Genomic DNA, 20,983 nt, shown 5'->3' with positions numbered 1-20,983 from the left:
GGGGCGGCGCAGGCCCCTCGGACTTCATTTCCCGTCGGCCCGCGGGGGGAGCGCCGGAAGCCCGCCCCGCCCCTCATTGTGCGGCTCCTACTAAACGGAAGGGGCCGGGAGAGGCCGCGTTCAGTCGGATCCCGGCAGCAGCTGCAGCGCTCTCGTCTTCTCGAGCTCTCCTCGCTGTCTCCTTTTCGCTTCCGGAAACATGGTGAGCGACGAGTCCCGGCGTCCGAGGGGAGGCGGCTGCGAGTCTGTCGCTGCGCGCGCGGCCGCAAAGGGGAGAGGGGCGACGTCGGCACCCCTCCCCCAGCGCCCCGGGCGGGACGAGGGTCTCGTGTCGAGGGGCGGGCGGCGGCGAGCCGCGCGTGCGCGCCCGCGGGCGGCGGCGAAGGCCGGTTCGGACGCCGCTCGCGCGCCCCCTGGACGCCCGCTCCCCTCCCCCACCCCGCTGGTGCGCCCGCGCGGACACCGGCCGTGGGGGAGGGGTCCGGGCCGCGCGCGCCCGCCCCTCGGGGGACCAGCCGGGGGCGCGCGCCCGCGCGGGCACACGCGGCTCCCCGGCCCGGCCGGGGGCGGCGGAGGAAAAGCGCGCGAGCGTCCGAGGCGCGCGCGCCCCACCCAGGCTGTTCCTGTCTCCGCGTCACCCGCCCTCGGCCGGCGGCGGGTGGCGAGCGCAGGTGGCGGGGATGCGGGCGCCCGGCGGGGGCGGCGGGGTGCGGGCTCCCGGGCGACTCCCGGTGGACGCGGCCCATCCCGCGGGCCCGCGGCGCCGGCTGCGGCCCCTGCGGACTGCCGGGGTGCTGGCGGCCGGCGCGTGCGCAGTGGCCGGGCCCGCGCGGCGGCCCCGGAGCCCGGGACCCGCGGCGGCCGCTCGCTTCCCCGGATGGGGCTCGAGGGTGGAGCCGAGTTTAGGGAAGTGACCCGGGCGGCCGCCGCCCGGAAGCCCCCGTCCCCCCGCGTGCGGCCCGAGGCCCGCGGGAGCCGCGGCTTGTGTAACTCGGTCCCGGCGCGCGCCCGCACCCCAGCGGCCTCCGAGGTGACGGCGCCGCGGCCGCTGCCTGCGGGCTGCGCCCCGGGAGGGGACCGGGCCGGGCCGGCCGCTGGCACCGCCTACTCCGGAAGCGGCGGCGTCACGTGGCCCGCTTCCTCTGCAGTTCCGGGAGGGGGGGCGCGACCGATTTCGCTGAGGACCGGCGCCCCGTCCCGGCCAGGGTGTCCCCAGCTGTGCCCTGACGTCTCGGGCGCGCCGTGCGTCGTGTCCCCCCGCCAGAGGCCTGGACCCTGCGTTGGTCGCAGGAGTGGGGTCACTGGTGTGGGGACCACCCGCAGAGCGTTGTGTAGGGAGTAACGGCCCTTGCAGCGTGACAGCCGCGTTCGAGCGCTGCGCAGTTAGTGTGCTCCGCAGCATTGCCTGGGAGCAGGGGACAGTAGCTGCTGGCAGATGGGTCCGGGTCCCTTTCTCGGGCCTGGGAAGCTGAGTCAGCACTCTGGTCTCGAAGCTGACAGGCCCCCCGAGCTGGGCGCTGGGGCTCCTGGTTCCCTGGTCCCCTTAATGGGGCGCCGTGTCTAGCCTGAGGGTGGGGACGGCGCTGCTCGCCCTGAGGACAGGTCCGCTTGCCCTCTGGACTCTTGGCGTGGTGTGGTCCTTTGCGACGTGGGTGGGGAAACGTGGCACCTGTCAAGGGAGGGGGTGGCTTGGCTTCGGGGGCCCTTCTCGGTGGCACCCTGACCCTCTCCTGAGAGAGCAAGGGCAGCACTTCCCGGAGGCTCTTCCTCATCGGGCGGGTGTGGCTTGTCCCCCAGGCTTCCGGCGTGGCTGTGTCTGATGGCGTCATCAAGGTGTTCAATGACATGAAGGTGCGCAAGTCGTCCACCCCCGAGGAGGTGAAGAAGCGCAAGAAGGCCGTGCTCTTCTGCCTGAGCGAGGACAAGAAGAACATCATCCTGGAGGAGGGCAAGGAGATCCTGGTGGGCGACGTGGGCCAGACTGTGGACGACCCCTACGCCACCTTTGTCAAGATGCTGCCCGACAAGGACTGCCGCTACGCCCTCTATGACGCGACCTACGAGACCAAGGAGAGCAAGAAGGAAGACCTGGTGTTCATCTTCTGGTGAGCCCCGGGGAGGGGGTCTGCCGAGGAGGACGCGGTTACACCACGTTTGGGTAGCAGCCGGCCCAGGGTGTCCTGACAGCTGCCCCTCGGGAGAGAGGGCCGTGGGCCCCAGCTCTGATGCTCTTTCCCTCCCAGGGCCCCTGAGTCTGCACCCCTTAAGAGCAAAATGATCTATGCCAGCTCCAAGGATGCCATCAAGAAGAAGCTGACGGGTAAGGGCCAGGATGGGGGCCCAGGCTGAGGGTGGCGCCAAGGGCAGGGCGGGGAGCACGCGTCTTCCATCTGTTCTGTGGGCTCCTTCCCAGCCACAGCCCCTCCCCCGCTCACAGATGCTCCCACTCTCCCCTCAGGAATCAAGCACGAGTTGCAAGCAAACTGCTACGAGGAGGTCAAGGACCGCTGCACCCTGGCAGAGAAGCTTGGGGGGAGCGCCGTCATCTCCCTGGAGGGCAAGCCTTTGTGAGCCCCCTCCAGCCCCCTGCCTGGAGCATCTGGCAGCCGACCCGCCTATGGGGGTTGCAGGCTGCCCCCTTCCTGCCAGACCTGAGGGGCTGGGGGGATCCCAGCAGGGGGAGGGCAAACCCTTCACCCATTTGCCAAACAGCCCCCCCATCCCCCGGACCATCCTCTTCCCTCCATCCCCGACGGTTCTGGCCTTTCCAAACTGCTTTTTGATCTTCTGATTCCTCTTGGGTTGAAGCAGACCAAGTTCCCCCCCCCCAGGCACCCCAATTTTGGGGGGCCTGTATTTTTTTTAACGACACCCCCCCTCCCCACCTGCTTCCCCTTTCCCGTGCTGCCAACTCTAACCACAGTAGTGACTCTGTGCTCGTCTGTTTAGTTCTGTGTGTAATGGAACGTTGTGGAGATGACCCCCTCTGCGCGCCTCACCCCTCCCCTTGGCCTCTCCGCTCCTGGAGCACTAAGGGACCTTCAATTAAAAAAAACACAACAATAAAAAGCCTCCCAGCGTGGTCTTTGTCTCGGGCTGGGGCCCACAGGCAGGCAGAGGAAGGAGCCCCCGTGGGGGACCCAGGGCCCCATGCGTCCTCTTTGCTCCCTGAGACCGGCCAGCTGGCAGCAGGCTCACGTTCTCAGGTGGTCCCAGCTGGTTCCTGGCTAGCTCAGAAAGTGGAGCTGGGGTGCAGGCTGCAGGGACCCCAACTGCCGCCTCCAGGCCAGAGGCCAGGCCTGATGGCTGCCCCGCCCTGCCCGGAGGAAGGCAGCTGTGTGAGCAGGCCGGGCTGCCTCGTGGGCACTTTCTCCTCAGCCCTGGCCTCTGCCTTCTCCTGGGCGCCGCGTGGCTGACTCAGGGCGGGTTGGGTCCAGGGTTGCTGTGCGTCAGGAGCAAGCTGAGCGTTTAGCACACTGGGCAGGGCCCGCCGGGTGCAGCCAGGACTTCAGACCCGTGTCCCGGCCCCACTCCCTGTATTTAACCAAGAGGGTGTTGGCTGGGGCCCAGAGCCTTTGCCAGCCTTGCCCTGGGCTCTGGCCTGCCTTCAGGGCTGTTACCTGCCGGGCAGGTAGGGGTATTCCAGAGCCCTTCCGGGGTCTACCGAGTTGGCCTGAGATTTCTAGTTTCTGCACCATCAACCTAAGCAGCTGGGGGGGGTTGGGGGCATTTTCCATGGCTGCAGGTTGATGCTTGCCCTCCTCTGGCCTCACCAAGGTGGGTGGGGGTGGCAGTGAGCCTTGAAGCTGTTCTGGAGTTGAGTGTGGGCCTTGTGTGCTTCGGGAGGACCTGCTGAGACTGGAAGCAGTTGAGGGTTCCTGCAGGGGAGCCCCTTGCGGTGTCCCTGGGGTCTGGCTTCCGGAGCGCCCCTGGAGGCCGTGGGAGTGAGGATACGCAGTCCAGGCCGCGGTTATACAGAGCCGAGCTTTATTTCAGAGGAAACACTGGACCGGGCGGGGCTGGGGGCTGGGGGCAGTGGGAGTCTCCCTAGCAGCCCTGTGGGCGGGAGCTCAGTCCTGGGGCTAAGGGGGCTGCTTCGGCTTACCTGTGGCCCCGGGTGCCCATGCTGCCTTGCCATCTTGCAGGGCCTGGCACCCTGATTGGGGCCTTAGGTCCACCTTGGGAGGTCATAGGGTATAACCGGTGGCCACAGTGGGGGAGAGCTGGGGTCCGAGGAAAGATGTCGTCCGGGCAGTTGCTCTAGGACTCCCCCTTGAGGGCGACAAGGGTGTTGCGGAGGAGCAGCGTGCTGGCCTGCAGAGAAACATCCTCCAGGTCCCCGGCCTGCCCTGCCCCACGCCGCCACTGCACTTCAGATAACTTGGGGTCCCGCCCTCTGCACCCCTGTTCTCAGCAAGGTGGGAGTCCAAGGAGGCTTCCTACAGGGAGGGAAGGGGCTCGCGGGACCTGGGGTGGGAGGGGTACTGGGGATGGCCAGACTCCACCTGGGGGGGCGAGTGGCCGCTCACCTTGGCGTGTTTGAGCTCCAGCTCTGCCAGCTCGACCAGGTTCTTGCGGAAAGAGGAGACGCGGCGGGACTTGAAGTCGATGAGCTCTGCGGGGAGAGGGCAGGGGAGTGGGGACCCCTGGGGGCCGAGCCAGCGGGTGCAGGGGACCCTGGCCCATGCCCCTTACCCTGCTTGGCCGAGTCCGAGAGTCGCTCAAAGCGCTGGCAGCACAGTTGCTGGTGGCTCTCAGCCGTCCGCACCTCCCGGTTCTTGGTGCGCGCCTTGTCCAGCGCCCTGTTGGCGTTCTCATAGTCCGCCAGGGCCCGCAGCCTCCGGTACAGCAGGTCCTGCGGCCGACGGGCCACAGGCTCACCCCAGCCCCTCAGACCCTCGCCTGCCCAGCCTCCCCGTGACCCGCCCCACCGGCTGCGGCACTGAGCGCGGCCTCACCTTGGCCGCCTGTGAGTCCCGCAGGTAGTAGCGCAGCATGTCGGAGAGTTTGAGGTCCTCGTCCGACGCCACCCGGCCCTCCAGCTTCTGAATCAGAGAGGTGAGGGCTGGGAAGGAACTTTGGAAGCACTCGGGGGTCAGGGGACGGACCAGGGACGGCTTCCCAGAGGTGGCATCTGGACCTTGGTAGGGGCCCAGGGTGGGGGCGAGGAGGAATTATGTGTGAGCCCAGGTGCTCAGGGAACCCCAAGCTGCTGGTGATGCTAAAACGGCCTGAAGTGCAAGCTAAGGACTTTGGGCCTTGCGTCTCGGGCAGTTTCTAGAAGGGACAGGATCGCTGGCGGGCCTCAAGCAGTCCGGCAGTCGGACAGACGTTAGAAAGGTTGGCACACACCAGTGACTTTCTTGGAAAAGAGTTCAGGAAGTGTGTCTGGGCCAGGATGCTGGCAGCACGGTGCGGCCTGCCAGAGGCGCGTGGCACCTCCTTGTAAGCGCTTCACCAAGCCAGGTTTCCTGCTGGCCCCTCGCCGCCACAGGCTTGAGGCTCTGCCCTGCCGCCTGTTAAGCTGGCCTGGCGGGTGGGGGGGGAGGGGGTCGTCTCCACCATCACTAGGACCAAGTTACTCCTGAACATTTCAAAGTGACCCCCTAGGGGCCTGAGTGATGGTACAGCAGGGACAGTGTTTGCCTTGCACACAGTTGACCTGGGTTCAATCCCTGGCATCCCATGTGGTCCCCTGAGCTTGCCAGGGGTGATCCCTGAGTGCAGAGCCAGGAGTCATCCCTGAGCACCGCTGGCTGTGACCCCGAAACAAAAAACGAACAATAAAGCGATCCCCTGCGTTCTCCCCTCCGCTGTGCCTTCCCTGCAAAGAATCCCTGGGGGCTCCTTCAATGCAGTGGGCCAGACTCACCCTCAGTCGTTCAAAGAGTTCTGCCAGTTTGAGGAAGCTCCTAGGAGGCAGTGGGTGGAGTTAGGGGGTGAATCTAAGTCGTGAGGCTCTCCGAGCCCCGAGCCTCTTATAGGAAACGCGCCGCCTTGGCCGGTCTCCTGAACCCCCAGTCGGAAGCGCCCACCCAGGACTGCGAGTACCCCCACCCCGCAGAGCGACCCCTGATGGGCACGCCCGGAATTGCAGGCGGAGACAGGCAAGGGGGCGCTCACGTCTTTAGCTGGTTCACTTCCTGTGCTCCCAGGCTGCTCAGTGCCGCCGAGATGGGGATGTAGTCGTCGGCCAAGCCTGCGGGGGACAGTCCTCCATCAGCCGGTTCCCGTTCCCCGGGCTCTGCGGGCCGTGCGTGGGTGGGGAGGCGGGCCGGGCAGGGCACGTACACTTGTGGGCGTGCATGACGCGGTCGGCCCGCTGGCAGGCGTCCCTGATGCGCGCGTGGTACTCCAGCAGGAAGGTCCGCTCGTGCTCGAAGAAGTCATCCACCTCCTGCGACAGGCAGAGCGGCCGGCTGAGCCCGGCGGCCAGGCCTCTGCGCCGCGCGCGCGGGCTGAGGCCGAGACGGCCCTGCGCTGACCTTGAGCCCGGCCACGCCGGTGATGAGGGCTTCGTCCGCCGACTTGGCGATATTCCTCAGGAAGCCCCCCAGGAGCTCCTTCCTGTTCTTCCGTCGCACGCTCAGCTGAAGCACGGTCGAGGGTGAGCTGGGGAGGGGGGCGTGCGGGCGCTGCACCCCATCGCAGGCCCGGCCCGTCTCCAGCCTCCCCGCGCGCCCCGGCCCCGCCCGGCCCCGGCTCACATCCTGGCCGTACTCCAAGAAGACGAAGAAGTTGTGGTCTCGGTGTAAGGTGGGGTGCGCCGCCAGGCGCTGCAGAAAGCGCTCGTGCATGGCCACGGTCTTCTTGAAGATGGCCAGGTACTCCCTGCAGCGGACGGCGGGCGGGGCTGGGCCGCTGGGCTCGCCTCCCCTGCACCACCCCCAGCGGCGAGTGGACAGGGCAGGGCGGGGCAGGGCAGGGCGTGGCCACTCACGCTTCCAGCTCCTGCTTCATCTTGGCGAACTCCTCCCGCGGCACGGAGCTGTCGCCCTCCCCGAGCTTCTGCAGCTTTTCCCTGGAAGCCTCGAAGTCAGGCCTCGGGGGAGCCGGGGGGATCTGCGCAGAGGAGCGGCGGGCTGAGCCGCACCGCCCCCCCGGCCCCCGCCGCTGCCCCCCGCGCCCCCGGCCCGCGCCTCACGATCAGCCCGGCGTACTCCTCGTTGTCCACGTAGGTGTCGTGCAGCCAGACGAACTCCTCGTGCTGCCTCACCACGCGGAACTCGGGCTGCGCGAAGTGCGGCAGGCGGCTCTGGAAAGGGAGGGCGCGTGGCAGGGGTCTGCCCCGCACCCCGAGCCCTCTTCCCCGCCCCAAGCTTCCAGGCATACCCAGCTGGGGGCCCAGGACCAGGCTGGCACCCGCCTGCCATCTCCCCCAGGCTCGCTCTGGGCCTCACCGCTCGCGCAGGCGCACCTTGGTCTGTACCGTGAACTTCACCTTGTCCCGTTCGCTCACGGCGTCGGAGATCTCCACCTGCAGGGAGGTCTCCGCGGGGTCCTGGGAGCCAGGGGTCTGTGGGGAGGGGGCGCCTGATACCACTGGCCACGCCCCTTGCGCCCCTCCCTTTCCTGCCCCTGGTCCTCAGGCTTCCACAACGCCTGCTGGGCCTCTCACCCCACCCTCCTCATCCTCCCCTCTTTTTTTCTTTTCTCTTTTTTTTTTTTTTTTTGCTTTTTGGGTCACACCCAGCAATGCATAGGGGTCACTCCTGGCTCATGCACTCAGGAATCACCCCTGGCGGTGCTCAGGGAACCATATGGGATGCTGGGACTTGAACCCGGGTCGGCCGTGTGCAAGCAAGGCAAACGCCCTACCCGCTGTGCTATCACTCCAGCCCCCTCTTTTTTTTTCTTTTTGCTTTCTGGGTCACACCCAGCGATGCTCAGGGGTTCCTCCTGGCTCTGCACGCAGGAATTACTCCTGGCGGTGCTCAGAGGACCACATGGGATGCCGGGGATCAAACCTGGGTGTGCCGCATGCAAGTCAAATGCCCTCCCCGCTGCACTATCACTCTGGCCACCCTCCGCCTTTTTTTTTTTTTTAAATGGAATCCAACCCAGGGTCTCACAGGCCAGTGCTCTATGGCTGAGCCACCTCCCCAGCCCCAAATCTCCCCATTTTACAGATGTGGGAGCTGAGCCCCCCAGAGGGGAGGAAGAACCCCCAGAATGGAGGGCAGAACTGCGAGGCGTCCAGGCTGCGCAACTTCCTGCCTCAAGCTCTTGCTCAGCCACCTGAGACATGATTACCGGGTGGGGACTCGGGGTTCCCGCTGCCACTCCACCCCTACCTTCCCTCCCTCAGAGAGGAAGCACGTATGCTTCTCCCAGTGAAAAAGTCCTTGAGGCACTGAGCGACCTGGTCATTGTTTTCCATTTTGGGGGTCCGGAATTGAACCCAAGGCCGCCCATATGGCTGAGCCACACCTCCAGTTGACTTGCTCATTCTTTTCCTTTTTTTTTTGGGGGGGGGTCACACCTGACATTGCTCAGGGGTTCCTCCTGGCTCTGCACTCAGGAATCACTCCTGGCGGTGCTTGGGGGACCATATGGGATGCCGGGAATTGAACCCAGGTCGGCCACATGAAGGCAGATGCCCTCCCCGCTGTACTATTGCTCCGGTCTCTGCCTTGCTCCTTTTCAGTTGTTTGTGAAGGGGCCATACCCAGTTGATGCTCAGGGGTTACTCCTGGCTCTGTGCTTTGGAATCACTCCGGGCCATGCTGGGGATCAAGCCAGGGTCAGCTGCATGCAAGGCAAGTGCCCTACCCACCGAACTGTCACTCCGGCCCGGGCTTGTTCATTCTTTTTTTTTTTTTTTGCTTTTTGGGTCACACCTGGCGATACACAGGGGTCACTCCTGGCGGCTTTGCACTCAGGAATCACTCCTGGCGGTACTCAGGGGACCATATGGGATGCTGGGATTCGAACCCGGGTTGGCCGCGTGCAAGGCAAATGCCCTACCCGCTATGCTATCGCTCCAGCCCCTGGGCTTGTTCATTCTTTTTTTTTTTTCTTTTTGGGTCACACCCGGCGATGCACAGGGGTCACTCCTGGCTCATGCACTCAGGAATCACCCCTGGCGGTGCTCAGGGGACCATATGGGATGCTGGGATTCGAACCCGGGTCGGCCGAGTGCAAGGCAAACGCCGTACCCGCTGTGCTATCGCTCCAGCCCCGGGCTTGTTCATTCTTGCACTGAGCAAAAGCGTTTCCTGAAGGCCGACGGTGCCCACAGGGCGGCTGGTGATACAAAGAAGGACGGAGGCTCGAGGCCACTCAGCTCGCCAGCACGGCTCGCAGTGTCTAAACCTGCCACCTGCCCGCCTCTCCCCCGCAGTCTCCGTGATCAGCGGGCCACGATCCTGACTTCTCATTTCGGCCTGCCCTGGCCTTGGACTCCAGAAACGCTGGGCGACAGTGTGTGTGCCCCAGTGAGGCCCTGGTCCCTGTCAGCCCTGCGCGCGCAGAGAATGGGGCTCTGTCATGGCTCTGTCACTGCCTGCCTCGCGCTTCCTTATCTGGAGGCCCACGGACCAACGTCCCCCCTCCCCTCCGTGGGCCCTGCATTATTCGAGCTTGCGGTGGCACACACATTCTTGCCTAAGACGTTTGAAGGACACCAGGGCTCATTCCTGTTGGGAATGCCTTGGTCACCATGTGGGCGCGTGTGCAAAACACAGGCACGTGCGTAAAACTCAGGGGCTGCTGGGGCTGGAGTGATAGCACAGCGGGTAGGGCGTTTGCCTTGCGCGCGGCCGACCCGGGTTCGAATCCCAGCATCCCATATGGTCCCTTGAGCACCGCCAGGGTTAATTCCTGAGTGCATGAGCCAGGAATGACTCCTGTGCATTGCCAGGTGTGACCCAAAAAGAAAAAAAAAACTCAGGGGCTGGTGAGATAGTACAGGCTAAGGCACTTGCCTCGCATGTGGCTGACCCCAGCTGAATCCATCACCACAGATGGTCCCCTGAGCCCCACCAAGGGTCTCTCCTGAGCACAGCCGGGAATAGCCTCTGAGCATGGACAGGCACGACCCAAAACAAACACAAAAAATAGAACGCTTTTACAGATACTGTACTGTGATTTTCCAATGTGGTTATAGTAACGTATTCTGTCACCTGGGCTGGAGCGAAAGCACAGCGGGTAGGGCATTTGCCTTGCACGTGGCCGACCCGGGTTCGATTCCTCCGTCCCTTTCGGAGAGTCCGGCAAGCTACCGAGAGTATCCCAGCCGCATGGCAGAGCCTGGCAAGCTACCGTGGCGTATTCGATATGCCAAAAAAAAGTAGCAACAAGTCTCAAAATGGAGACGTTACTGGTGCCCGCTCAAGCAAATCAATGAGCAACTGGATGAGAGTGATACAGTGATTCTCCTGTCAGCACTGAATGGCCATTCCAGTCGCCATGCATCTGCTCTGACAGTGCTCAAGGCCTACTCGTGGTTCTGTGCTCAGCGGTTACTCCTGGAGTGCTTTGGAGGGCCATATGGGGTGCTGAGGGTTGAACCCAGGTCAGCCAGGTGCAAGATAAGCATTTTACCCACTATCTTTTAGTTATTTATTTTTTAGTTAAATTTTAAAAATTTATTTCGTTTTTAGTTTTGGGGCCACAGCCAGCTGTGTTCAGGAGTTACTCTTCCCTCTACACTCCTGGCGGTGCTCAGGGGGCATATGGCATGCCGGAGGTCGAACCCGGGTTGGCTGAATGCAAGGCAAGCGCCATCCTTGCTGTACTATCACTCTGGGCCCTCACTGTACCATTTCTCCAGCTTTTTATTTACAATACTGACCCTCTCTTGTGGGTGGAGCAATAGTACAGCAGGTAAGGCACGCTCGCCTTTCGTGTGGCTACCTGCGGTTGATCCCTGGCTTCCTGTATGGTCCCCTGATCTAAGGGTGATCCCTGAGCACAGAGCCAGAAGTAAGCCCTGAGCATTGCTGAGTGTGACCCAAAAACAAAAAGCAAATTAAAAAAAAATGTATTATTAAAAAAATGTATTATTGACCTTTGAATGATCACAGACCTTCTTTGCATTGAGTAGGACAGCCTTAGTTTTTCTAAGTACTGAGGGTTGGGTTTGGTGTGGTTGGCAGGGCCAGGGATGGAACCCAGGGCCTCGCCCATGCCAGGAAAGGGTTCCACTACCGGGTATCACCTCCTGCTTACTCAGTTTTATGTGACCATTGCAGGGCTGGACTTTTGTTTGTTTTCCTTTGGGGGCCACACCTGACTGTGCTCAGGGCTTACTCCTTGCTCTGCTGAAGGTTCACTCCTGGCAGGATTGGGGGGGGGACCCTACGGGGTGCCAGGGAGGAAACCCGGGTCAGCTGCATGCAAGGTAAATGCCCTCTCTGCTGTACCACCGCTCTGGCTCTCCCTCTGAGTTTAACACGTATCAGATGAATTTGTTACTATTTCATTTTTATTTTAGTTTAGCTTTTGGGTCATATGTACATGAACCTTACTTCTGGCTGTCACTCAGGGATCACTCCTGGCAGTGCTCTGGGGACCATATGGAGCACTGAAGATTGAGCCTGACCTGCTGTACTATCTCTAGGGCCCCGGGCTGCTCTTCCTGACCTTAGTCCTCACACATGTATTTTTGTTTGTTTTATTGTGGAGTCTCACCCAGCAGTGCTCAGGGCTTCCTCCTGGCTCTGCACTCAGGGACCACACCTGGCAGGCTCAGGGGACCATATGAGGTGCCAGGGATCAACCTGGGTTGGCCTTGTGCAAGGCAAATGCCCAACCTGCTGTCCTATTGCTCTGGCCCCAAAAAATGAATTTTTGTTTCTTTGGGGGTCACACTAGGGGTGCTCAGGTCTACCTCCTTGCCCTGTGCCACTCAAGGATCATTCCTGGCGGTGCTCAAGGGACCATGTCGTGCTGGGGATCAAATCTGGGTATGGTCCGTACAAGGCAAATGCCTTTCCCATTGTACTATCTCTCAGCCCCTTTATTGGATCTTTTTTTTTAACTGCAGGACTTACTGAGGCTTGAGTTAGACCTCCGAAGAGTAAGCATCAGATTTTATACATCCCATGTTAGTTTTGTCATCTTTGATTATGCAGATTTTGAAAATGTTTCAGATCCCTAGAAATTCAGGATTCTTTCATTTTCCTCTTGACCTTTTTTTGTTGTTGTTGTTGATTGTGCCACCCCTGGCAGTTCTCAAGGGCTATTCCTGGCTCTGTGGCCAGGGGTCCCTCATGGAGGAGCTTGGAGGACCATACGTGGTGCTGAGGACCAAACCAAAGTCAGACTCAGGTAAGGCCAGTGCCTTCACCCTTGTATATTGTATCTTTGGCTCCTGAATTCAGTCTATTTTTTGGGGGGATCACACCCAGCGGTGTTCAGGGGTTACTCCTGGATCTGCACTCAGGAATTATTGTGGCAGTGCTTGGGGGACCATATGGGATGCTGGGAATCAAACCTGGGTCAGTCATGTGCAAGGCAAACGCCCTCCCTGCTGTACTATTGCTCCAGCCCCTGAATTGACTCTTTTTTTTTTCTTGCTTTTTGGGTCAGACCCAGCAATGCTCAGGTGTTACTCCTGGCTCTGCACTCAGGAATCACTCCTGGCGGTGCTCGGGGGACCATATGGGATGCTGGGAATTGAACCTGGGTCGGCTGCGTGCAAGGCAAACGCCCTCCCCACTATACTATCGCTCCAGCCCCCTGAATTGACTTTTTTTTTTTTTTTTTGCTTTTTGGGTCACACCTGGCGATGCACAGGGGTTACTCCTGGCTCTGCACTCAGGAATTACCCCTGGCGGTGCTCAGGGGACCATATGGGATGCTGGGATTCTAACCCGGGTTGGCCGCGTGCAAGGCAAACGCCCTACCCGCTGTGCTATCACTCCAGCCCCTGAATTGACTCTTTAACTGCTGTAAAATGCCCCTTTTCTTTGTTGGTCTGGTTTGGGGCCTCACTCAGCAGTGCTCAGGGGCTACTCCTGACTCAGCGCTGAGGGGTCATCTCTGGTGGTGCTCAGGGCACCAGCGGTGGGGAGTAAATCTGGGTCTCTGGCATACAGAGCTTGTGCACATCCCTTTGAGCTAATTCTCCAACCCTAGTACATCCTCTATATTTAAGAAAATGTATTGTGTTGACTTGGGGCCACACTTGCTGGTGCTTAGGGACTTCTCCCAGCTGGGTGTTCAGGAGGGGCTACTGGCTTGGTGCTCAGGGGACAGCACTGCCGGGAACTGAGTCCGGGCTTCCTGCGGAGCACAGAGTGGGCCTACCGAGCCATCTCCCTGGCCCTAAAATGTCCCTCTTTATTTCTAGTAATAATTCCTTGAATTATAGTCTACTTTGAAATTAATATAACCACCATACCATCTCTTTTTTAAAAATCAATTTTATTTATGTATTAATTTATGTATGAATTAATTTTATTAATACATTTATTAATTTATTTATTAATTTATTTTCACACAATCTCTTATTGTCTAGTTCTCCCTCTTGGAGAACTCGGCAAGCTACTGAGGGTATCCTGCCTGCACAGCAGAGCCTGGCAAGCTACCTGTAGCATATTCAATATGCCAAAACCAGTAACAGTGATGGGTCTCATTCCCCTGACCCTGAAAGAGCCTCCAATGCAGCACTGTTGGGAAAGATGAGTAAAGAGAGGCTGATAAAATCTCAGGGCTAGGATGAATGGAATTACTGGCGCCCACTAGAGAAAATCAATGAACAAGGGGATGACAGTGACAGTGATACAGTGATTAATTTATTTTGGGCTTGGGGGACATACTATCAGTGCTTAAAGCTCCTTCCTTCCTGGCTCTTGCTCAGGGACCACCCCAGGCAGTGCTTGGGTGGCCCTATGTGGTGCTGGTAGGAAAGTGGGGTTGGCTTCATGTAAGCAGGCACTTTACCCGCTGTACTATTTCTTCATCCCAAATTTATTAATTTTGATGTTTCCCTTTCATCATTGTTCTTGTTGTGATGATAGGGACCAGGGCGGCACAGACTCCTGGCTCGAGTGCATGCACATTTAGAGGTGGTGCGTGCACATTTTGAGGTGGTGCATGCATGGTTAGTGGTGGTTCTCTGGGGAGGCGTGTCAGGTTGCAGTGCAGTGCTCTTAGACTCAGCTGCATTGCTCAACAACACCAGATTTTGGGGCTGGAGCGATAGCACAGTGGGTAGGGCGTTTGCCTTGCATGCGGCCGACCCGGGTTCGATTCCCAGCATCCCATATGGTCCCCTTAGCACCACCAGGGATGATGCCTGAGTGCAAAGCCAGGAGTGACCCCTGTGCATCACCGGGTGTGACCCAAAAAGCAAAACAATCAAACAAACAAAAAACACCAGATCATTTTGGTTAGATGTTTACAGTGCATAATTTTAAATTGCAAACACATTTCTCTGATAAAAATTTAAAAAGAAAAAAATTTTCAGGGGGCCTGGAGAAAACTAAATTCTGGAGTGCACGACTTGCCTGCAAAGACCCCAATTCAATTCCCAGAACTTCATGCCCCCCTGAGCACTGCGTGGTGTAGCTCCTGTGGCCCCAGTATCACTGGGCCAACAACTCTACTTCTCCAGGCTGAAGCATATCGCTGGGGTGGCCCCTGACGAACTTCATCATTCTATATTTAAAGTAAGTCTCTGAGGGGCTGGAGCAATAGCACAGCGGGGAGGGCGCTTGCCTTGCACACAGCCACCCTGATTTGATTTCCAGCATCCCATACGGTCCCCTGAGCACTGCCAGGAGTAATTCCTGAGTGCAGAGCCAGGAGTAACCCCTGTGCAGTGCCGGATGTGACCCAAAAAGCCAAAAAAAAAAAAATCACATAAAGTATGTCTCTTAGGGGTGAGGAGAAGGCTCGGTGTCTGACACATGCTTTACAAGCAGGAATCCCTGAGATGATTCAGCCCACACGGTCCCCTGAGGATCCAGGACTATGGGGAGCATACTCCTGAGACCCTAGCCAGGGAGGAGCCCCCAAACAACAAGTGTGGCCCCAAAGAAAAACAAACCGGAAAGCCATATTTCACGCTTGATGATAGTACAGGGGGGAGGTCGTCTGCCCCGACCCAGGTTTGAGCCCCGGCATCCTCGAGCACCGTCAGGAATAATTCCCGAGTGCAGAGCCAGGAATAACCCTTGAGCATCACCAGATGTAACCCAAAAAGCTAAAATAAATAAATAAAAAGCTTTTTTTGCTCTTTGGGTTACCCCTGGCGATGCAGTTACTCCTGGCTCATGCACTTAGGAATTACTCCTGGTGGTGCTCAGGGGACCATATGGGATGCTGGGAATTGAACTCAGGTCGGCCTCGTGCAAGGCAAATGCCTTATCCACTGTGCTATCGCTCCAGCCCCTATATTTCTTTTTTAAGCAAAGAAATGTTAATAAAAGGAGAGAAAAGGTGCTGGAGAGACAGTCCAGCAGGTAGGGTACTTGCTTTGCACACGGCTGACCCAGGTTCAATCTCCAGTGTCCCCTATGGTCCCCTGAACACTGCCTGAACACTGCCTGGAGTAATTCCTGAGTGCAGAGCCAGGAGTAACTCCTGTACATTACTGGCTGTGCCCAAAACACAAACCAAAACCAAAACAAAACAAAACAGGAGAGAGAGAAAAAAATAACATGTTTAAGAGAGAATATGGGCTTCTCAGAGGAGGGTGCTCAGGGGTTACTCCTGGTTCTGCACTCAAGAATTACTTCTGGCAGTGCTGGGGAACCTATGGGATGCTGGGGATCGAACCTGGGTCAGCTGCATGCAAGACAAATGCTCTACCTGCTCGACTGTCTCTCCAGCACCTTTTCTCTCCTTTTAATAATATTTCTTTGCTTAAAATCATTGCAACCCCAGATTACTCATTTTATATTGGCTTTTTTTTCTCCTCTAAGACATTTGCATTTGCATCTTAATCAATGATTCCATTCCTTTCTATTTCAAGGAGAATTTTAGGATAAAATCTACTGGTGGACTTTCAGAGAATCTGACACGAAGACTAGGGGTAAGAATGTCAGACCAAGGGGCTGGAGTGATAGCACAGTGGGTAGGGCGTTTGCCTTGCACTCGGCCAAACCAGGTTTGATTCCCAGCATCCCATATGGCCCCCTGAGCACCGCCAGGGGTAATTCCTGAGTGCAGAGCCAGGAGTAACCCCTGTGCATCGCCGGGTGTGACCCAAAAAGCAAAAAAAAAAAAAAAAAAAAAGTCAGACTGAGAGCCCAGCCTAGCCCAGGACACAGACCAGCCCGTATGGCAACAGTGATAATAACAGTGCCAAAAATAATATGGCAATCCACACTATTTATGTTCTTAAATCATTATTACTTTTGTTATTGTTTGGGGGTCACACCCAGTGGTGTTCAGGGCTTACTCCTGACTCTGAGTTCAGGAATTACTTCTGGTGGTGCTTGGGGGACCGTATGGGATACTGAGGATCAAACCCGGGTCAGCTGCGTGCAAGATAAATGCCCTTCCCTGCTGTCCTGTTTCTCCAGCCCCTGTGTTCTTACATTATGCCAGGCACTGCTGCAGCATTTACATGTGTTGACAGGGCCATAAATGTGAACGCAGAGAGACCATGAAAGAGATACCGTCCTTGGGGGCTGGAGGGATAGCACAGCAGACAGGGCGTTTGCCTTGCACACGGCTGACCTGGGTTCGATTCCCAGCATCCCATATGGTCCCCTGAGCACCGCCAGGAGTAATTCCTGAGTGCATGAGCCAGGAGTAACCCCTGTGCATTGCTGGGTGTGACCCAAAAGCAAAAAACAAAAAACAAAAAAACCCCAAGAGATACCGTTCTTCCCTCCGTCCACCTGCTGCCTCCCCCTGCAGTCTGGCTTGTGGCTGCCTTATCTCCTTCCAGCGGTTCCTGTGTAATCTACACTGGCCCCGGCAGTTCTTGTTAAGTGCTGGCGGGAGCTGGGACCTCTAGGAGGGATTGCAGCGATTACACCCTTATCCTCAGTCACAGCCCCTCTACCCATGCCTCCACCCTCCCCAAAGAGTGTGCTGCTGGGTGCCCAGACCCGGAACCATCCTTGAGTCAAACAAGGACACTCAAAAATTATTTCATCGAATGTAGCCCGATGGTGGTGTTAGGCACATAAGAACACAGAAGAGCAAGGCAGCCATTCGTGCAGGCATCTCCCCTCTCCCGTCCCAGTAGCTCGCCCGCCTCTCCTCTTTCTCCTCTTCCCATCAAGCCAATCTGAGCTGCTCCCTGGGAGAAGCGACAGCGACGGGGCCCTTTCCATCTGTCCGGGTAAAGGGAAACCAAGCCCTGCCTCCTTTGGCATCCTCGGCGGTCCCCATGCAGGAACGACAAGAGGTGTCCCACCCCCTCGCTCGCTCGGCCTCCCCTCTCCAGCTCATTCATGCGGGAGGCGACACACACACACACACACACACACACACACACACACACACACTCACACACACAGATCCCTCTCCCCTCCTGCACGCCCAAGCTGGGGTCACCGGGTCTCCGGGAGAAAGAGGGCGCCTCGCAGGGCTTCGCAGCCTTCCTTTACCTTGCTCTCCTTCCCATCCTCTAGGTGCTCCTCCTCCATCCCCAGCCCTATCCGTGCAGCACACCGGCAAGATTCCGCGGCTGTCCCCGGCCAGCGAGCTCCCGCAGCCTGCGCCCCAAGACTCCCCCCGACAGGCAGAGCGAAGGGGGATCCTATCAGCTGACCGAGACCCCCTCCGCTCCCGCCGGGCGGCCACCTGGAGCAGCGAGTGGTTCCCGCCCCCTCTGGAAGCCGCGCCTTTTCATTAGCTGGCGGTTCTACCGTCCTCCACGCCATTGGCCGAGACGCCTGTCGCTCCTGCGCCGGGCCCCCCGCACTTAAGGGGCCAGGAACTGACGCCCGGGTGAGGTGGGGGTGAGGGACTCCCGGGCTGCCGGGTCACGAGCCGCGGCCCCTTCCCCTGACGTCAAGTCGGCGGATTCCCGGCCGCCCCTTCCAACGGCCCCGCGCGCTCTGTGTGGGCGTCGCGCCGCGCCTCGCGCCCTGCCGGCGGTGGGCGGGGTGGGCGGGGGGCATGGGGTGCGGGGGCGCAGGCCGGGGGACCAGGAACCAGAGCCAGGGGGCTTCTCCGGGGAGAAGGGCTTCCGTGGGGGGGTCCGCCGCCGCGCGGCATGAAGAGGCGTCGAAAGAAGGCGCGCCGGGCGGTGAGAAGGCGCCGCCACGCCGGCGGCCCGGGCGCCGCTGACCAGCCGCGGGCTGCCCGGCGGGGGTTACCGCACGGCCGCGAGGCGCTGCGCGACCCCGAGTGGGTGCCCCGGGACGGGCTCATCATCATCGGCAGGAGGATGGAGCTGCAGGGCCGCAGGCACCCCAAGGCCAGCCTGTGGGACCTGAGGCCGGAGCCGGGGGAGTGGAGGCTGGACGTGGACGGAGACAGGGCGGGGCCCGCGCTGCGGGTGTCCGACGCGGAGGCCCCGTCCCCGGCCGCGAGCGCGGGCCTCGGCAGCCCACAGGGGGACCCCGCGGCGCCGACGCGGGCGGCCCGGGAGGCCGAGAAGGACCGGGCCCGGCTCCACGGCCAGAGCCCCGCGGAGGGCTGGCGGGCCCGACGCCAGCTGCTGGGCCCCAGCAAGGAGGACCTGAGCGCGGGCAGCGAGAGGCTGAGGCCGAGCGCAGAGAGGATCAGCAGAGAGAGGCTGAGCGGGGAGATGCTGAGTCTGAGTGGAGAGAAACTGAGGCTGAGCGAAGAGAGGCCCGGGAGGGAGCGGTGGGGGGTGGAGAAGAGGAGGAGTGGAGAACGGCGAGGCTCCAGTGCCGAGACGCGGGGCTCGGTGGAGGAGAGCCTGAGATCCAGTATGGAGGGGCGGAGATCCAGCCCCGGGTCCCGGAGATCCAGCACGCACCGGCGGAGATCCAGTGCAGGGGGGCAAAGACCCAGCCTGGAGGAGCGGAGATCCAGCACCGCCGGGGGGAGACCCGGCACGGAGAGCCGGAGAACCAGCATGGCGAGCCGGAGATCCAGCGTGGCGTGGCCGAGACCCGGCCCGGAGAGCCGGAAATCCAGCGTGGCGGGGCCGAGACCCGGCCCGGAGAGCCGGAGATCCAGCGTGGCGGGGCCGAGACCCGGCCCGGAGAGCCGGAGATCCAGCATGGCGAGCCGCAAATCCAGCGTGGCGGGACGGAGACCCACCGTGGTGGAGCCCAAGCCCAGCAGGGAGAGGCGGAGATCCAGCGTGGGGGAGCCGAGACCCGGCATGGAGAGGCGGAGATCCATCTCAGAGAAGCAGAGATCCACCGGCGAGAGGCGGCGATCCAGCACGGAGACTCCGGAGACCAGTGGGAAGACTTTTCAAGAGTCAGAAGTGAAGGGTGGGAACGCAGAGTTGGAGGGAGACACGGAGGTGCCGTCAGAAGGGCTTAGCGAGCCCGATACACTCCGGGGAGGAGCAGTTGAGGAAGACGAGGGCGAGATAGAACGAGAGATTATGGAGAACGAGGAGGAAGACTTGCCTGAAGAGGAAGATATTGATGATGAAGCCAATGATGGAGAAAATGGAGAGACGGAAGCCCAAGAAGGATAGAGCAGTTGGGAAGGGAAGTAGGAAAAGTCCACGGGGAGCCAAACAACATCGTTACTGACCCCGAAGGAGCAAATCCAAGACAGGAAAGAGGAGTTAGAGAAAGGAACATGGAGAAGAAGATGAGGTGGGGCCGGAGGGTGGGAGGCCAGGTCCAAAGGCAGTGAGTCCAAGAGCAGGAAATGGGAACCTGCTGAGGCGGGAAAAAAAAAGGTTTAAGAACATGTTGATGGTTAGAAGCGACTCGCCTACTGGTTTCTTTGAGAACATCAAGAAGCAGCAGCAGCAATTGGGGAAAAGTTAGAGAAATGCCTTTGGGATGCGCCCCAAGGTCTCGGCTCACACCCCGTTGGATCCTTGAAATGTAGGAGAAAGTGTCGCAAGACAAGGGCAAACCAGGCCAAGGGGTAGGTGGGGAAGGGTGCAGAAGATGATGTGGGCTGAGACACGGCAATTTTGTGAAAGTGGGTCCTGAAGAAGAACCACAGTTTCCAGAGTGACAAAAGAGAAGACAATAAATGAAAGGACAAAGTAAGAAATCCCATAATTACGATTCCTCTGGTTGGGTTTTCATGTAGTTTTCTACAGTATTTCCCCACCCATGTGACCAAGCTGACAGCTGTTGGGCAGGGCCTCTCAGAGGGCCCCTCTTTCTTGGGTTCCCCTCCAACAACCCCCAAATTGTATCCAGATTAATTCCTGGTCTCCTATTAGAATCACTTTGTGATTTCCACGCTCTCTTTACATCCATGTTAGGGTTAACTTGTTCACACTTGAGGTAGCTTGCTCAGTTCCATTATTGCTTTTGTCTTTGACTTAATTATCTAATCACATGGTCTTTTTTTTTTTTTTTGGTGTGTGCTAGAATTGAACTTCGGTTGAACTTCGGCCTCGTACATGTGTGTGTGTGACATGCACTTTTTTTTTTTTTTTTTGCTTTTTTGGTCACACCTGGCTATGCACAGGGGTTACTCCTGGCAGTGCTCAGGGGAACCATATGGGATGCTGGGAATTGAACCTGGGTTGGCCGCGTGCAAGGCAAACGCCCTACCCGCTGTGCGATTGCTCCAGCCCCAACATGCACTCATAACTGAGCTGCACCCCTGGGCAAGTCACATGGACTTTGCCATAGTTTCACCTTTCCGTCTCCGTTGGTACTTTCTTTAGTCTTACATGCCACGTGCCATCAACTCTTGTCACAGGAAAGAGGAAAGACCCTGAGCAGATACAGCAGAGACCTAAACATCACGGGACCTGTGCCATAGTCCAGCGGGTAGGGCACTGGCCTTGCACATGGCCGGCCCACATTCGATCCCTGGCGCCCTCTCTGATTCCCTGAGCCACACCAGGAGTGATCTTGAGCACAGAGTCAGGAGTAAGCCTTGAGCACCTCCAGGTTTGGCACAAAAAGAAAAAAAGAGCGGGAGATAGTATAGTGGGAAGGTGCTT

General features: G+C 59.3%; 3 protein-coding genes across 10 annotated transcripts in view; 2 read left to right on the top strand and 1 right to left on the bottom strand.

Annotated features, from left to right (window-relative positions):
- The first annotated feature begins 43 nt into the window (after positions 1–43).
- Positions 44–3,069, top strand: CFL1 (cofilin 1). 3 transcript variants are annotated; one of them, XM_004618426.2, is made up of 4 exons: positions 44–202; positions 1,798–2,105; positions 2,244–2,320; positions 2,459–3,069. In XM_004618426.2, the coding sequence occupies exons 1-4, from the start codon at positions 200–202 to the stop codon at positions 2,569–2,571; spliced, it is 501 nt and encodes a 166-aa protein (XP_004618483.1). In that variant the 5' UTR covers positions 44–199; the 3' UTR covers positions 2,572–3,069. The 3 variants fall into 3 exon arrangements, with proteins under 3 accessions (XP_004618483.1, XP_054998180.1, XP_054998179.1); XM_055142205.1 differs by lacking the exon at positions 44–202 and adding an exon at positions 531–671; XM_055142204.1 differs by lacking the exon at positions 44–202 and adding an exon at positions 1,217–1,602.
- Positions 3,070–3,965: 896 nt separating this feature from the next.
- Positions 3,966–17,555, bottom strand: SNX32 (sorting nexin 32). The gene is made up of 13 exons (XM_004618534.2): positions 17,517–17,555; positions 7,418–7,516; positions 7,145–7,255; positions 6,941–7,062; positions 6,708–6,831; positions 6,486–6,590; positions 6,292–6,397; positions 6,124–6,199; positions 5,873–5,912; positions 4,959–5,045; positions 4,696–4,855; positions 4,530–4,615; positions 3,966–4,314 (listed from the first exon to the last, which is right to left on the bottom strand). The coding sequence occupies exons 1-13, from the start codon at positions 17,553–17,555 to the stop codon at positions 4,261–4,263; spliced, it is 1,209 nt and encodes a 402-aa protein (XP_004618591.1). The 3' UTR covers positions 3,966–4,260.
- A 508-nt stretch (positions 17,556–18,063) lies between these two features.
- Positions 18,064–20,983, top strand: part of LOC129406111 (serine/arginine repetitive matrix protein 3) — a 37,369-nt gene continuing 34,449 nt past the window's right edge. For all 6 annotated transcript variants that reach the window (XM_055144057.1, XM_055144052.1, XM_055144054.1 and 3 more), the window contains exon 1: positions 18,064–20,065. In XM_055144057.1, coding sequence (XP_055000032.1) covers positions 18,128–19,537 — 1,410 coding nt within the window. In that variant the 5' untranslated portion in view covers positions 18,064–18,127 and the 3' untranslated portion in view covers positions 19,538–20,065. The remainder of the gene's footprint in view (positions 20,066–20,983) is intronic.

Source organism: Sorex araneus, chromosome 6 (genome assembly GCF_027595985.1).
Source record: "Sorex araneus isolate mSorAra2 chromosome 6, mSorAra2.pri, whole genome shotgun sequence".
In the NCBI taxonomy this organism is placed as follows: domain Eukaryota; kingdom Metazoa; phylum Chordata; class Mammalia; order Eulipotyphla; family Soricidae; genus Sorex; species Sorex araneus.
Note: the sequence above shows the minus strand (reverse complement) of the source record. Positions and strands in the feature narration are given on the sequence as shown.

Coding starts and splice junctions, on each gene's coding strand:
- SNX32 (XM_004618534.2), bottom strand. CDS start 17,555: ATGGAGGAGGAGCACCTAGAGGATGGGAAGGAGAGCAAG. Junction 6,200..6,291: donor CGTCATGCACGCCCACAAGT/GTACGTGCCCTG, acceptor TGTCCCCCGCAG/GCTTGGCCGACGACTACATC. Junction 4,616..4,695: donor CTCGGACTCGGCCAAGCAGG/GTAAGGGGCATG, acceptor CTCTCCCCGCAG/AGCTCATCGACTTCAAGTCC.
- CFL1 (XM_004618426.2), top strand. Junction 2,106..2,243: donor GACCTGGTGTTCATCTTCTG/GTGAGCCCCGGG, acceptor TTTCCCTCCCAG/GGCCCCTGAGTCTGCACCCC. Junction 2,321..2,458: donor CATCAAGAAGAAGCTGACGG/GTAAGGGCCAGG, acceptor CTCTCCCCTCAG/GAATCAAGCACGAGTTGCAA.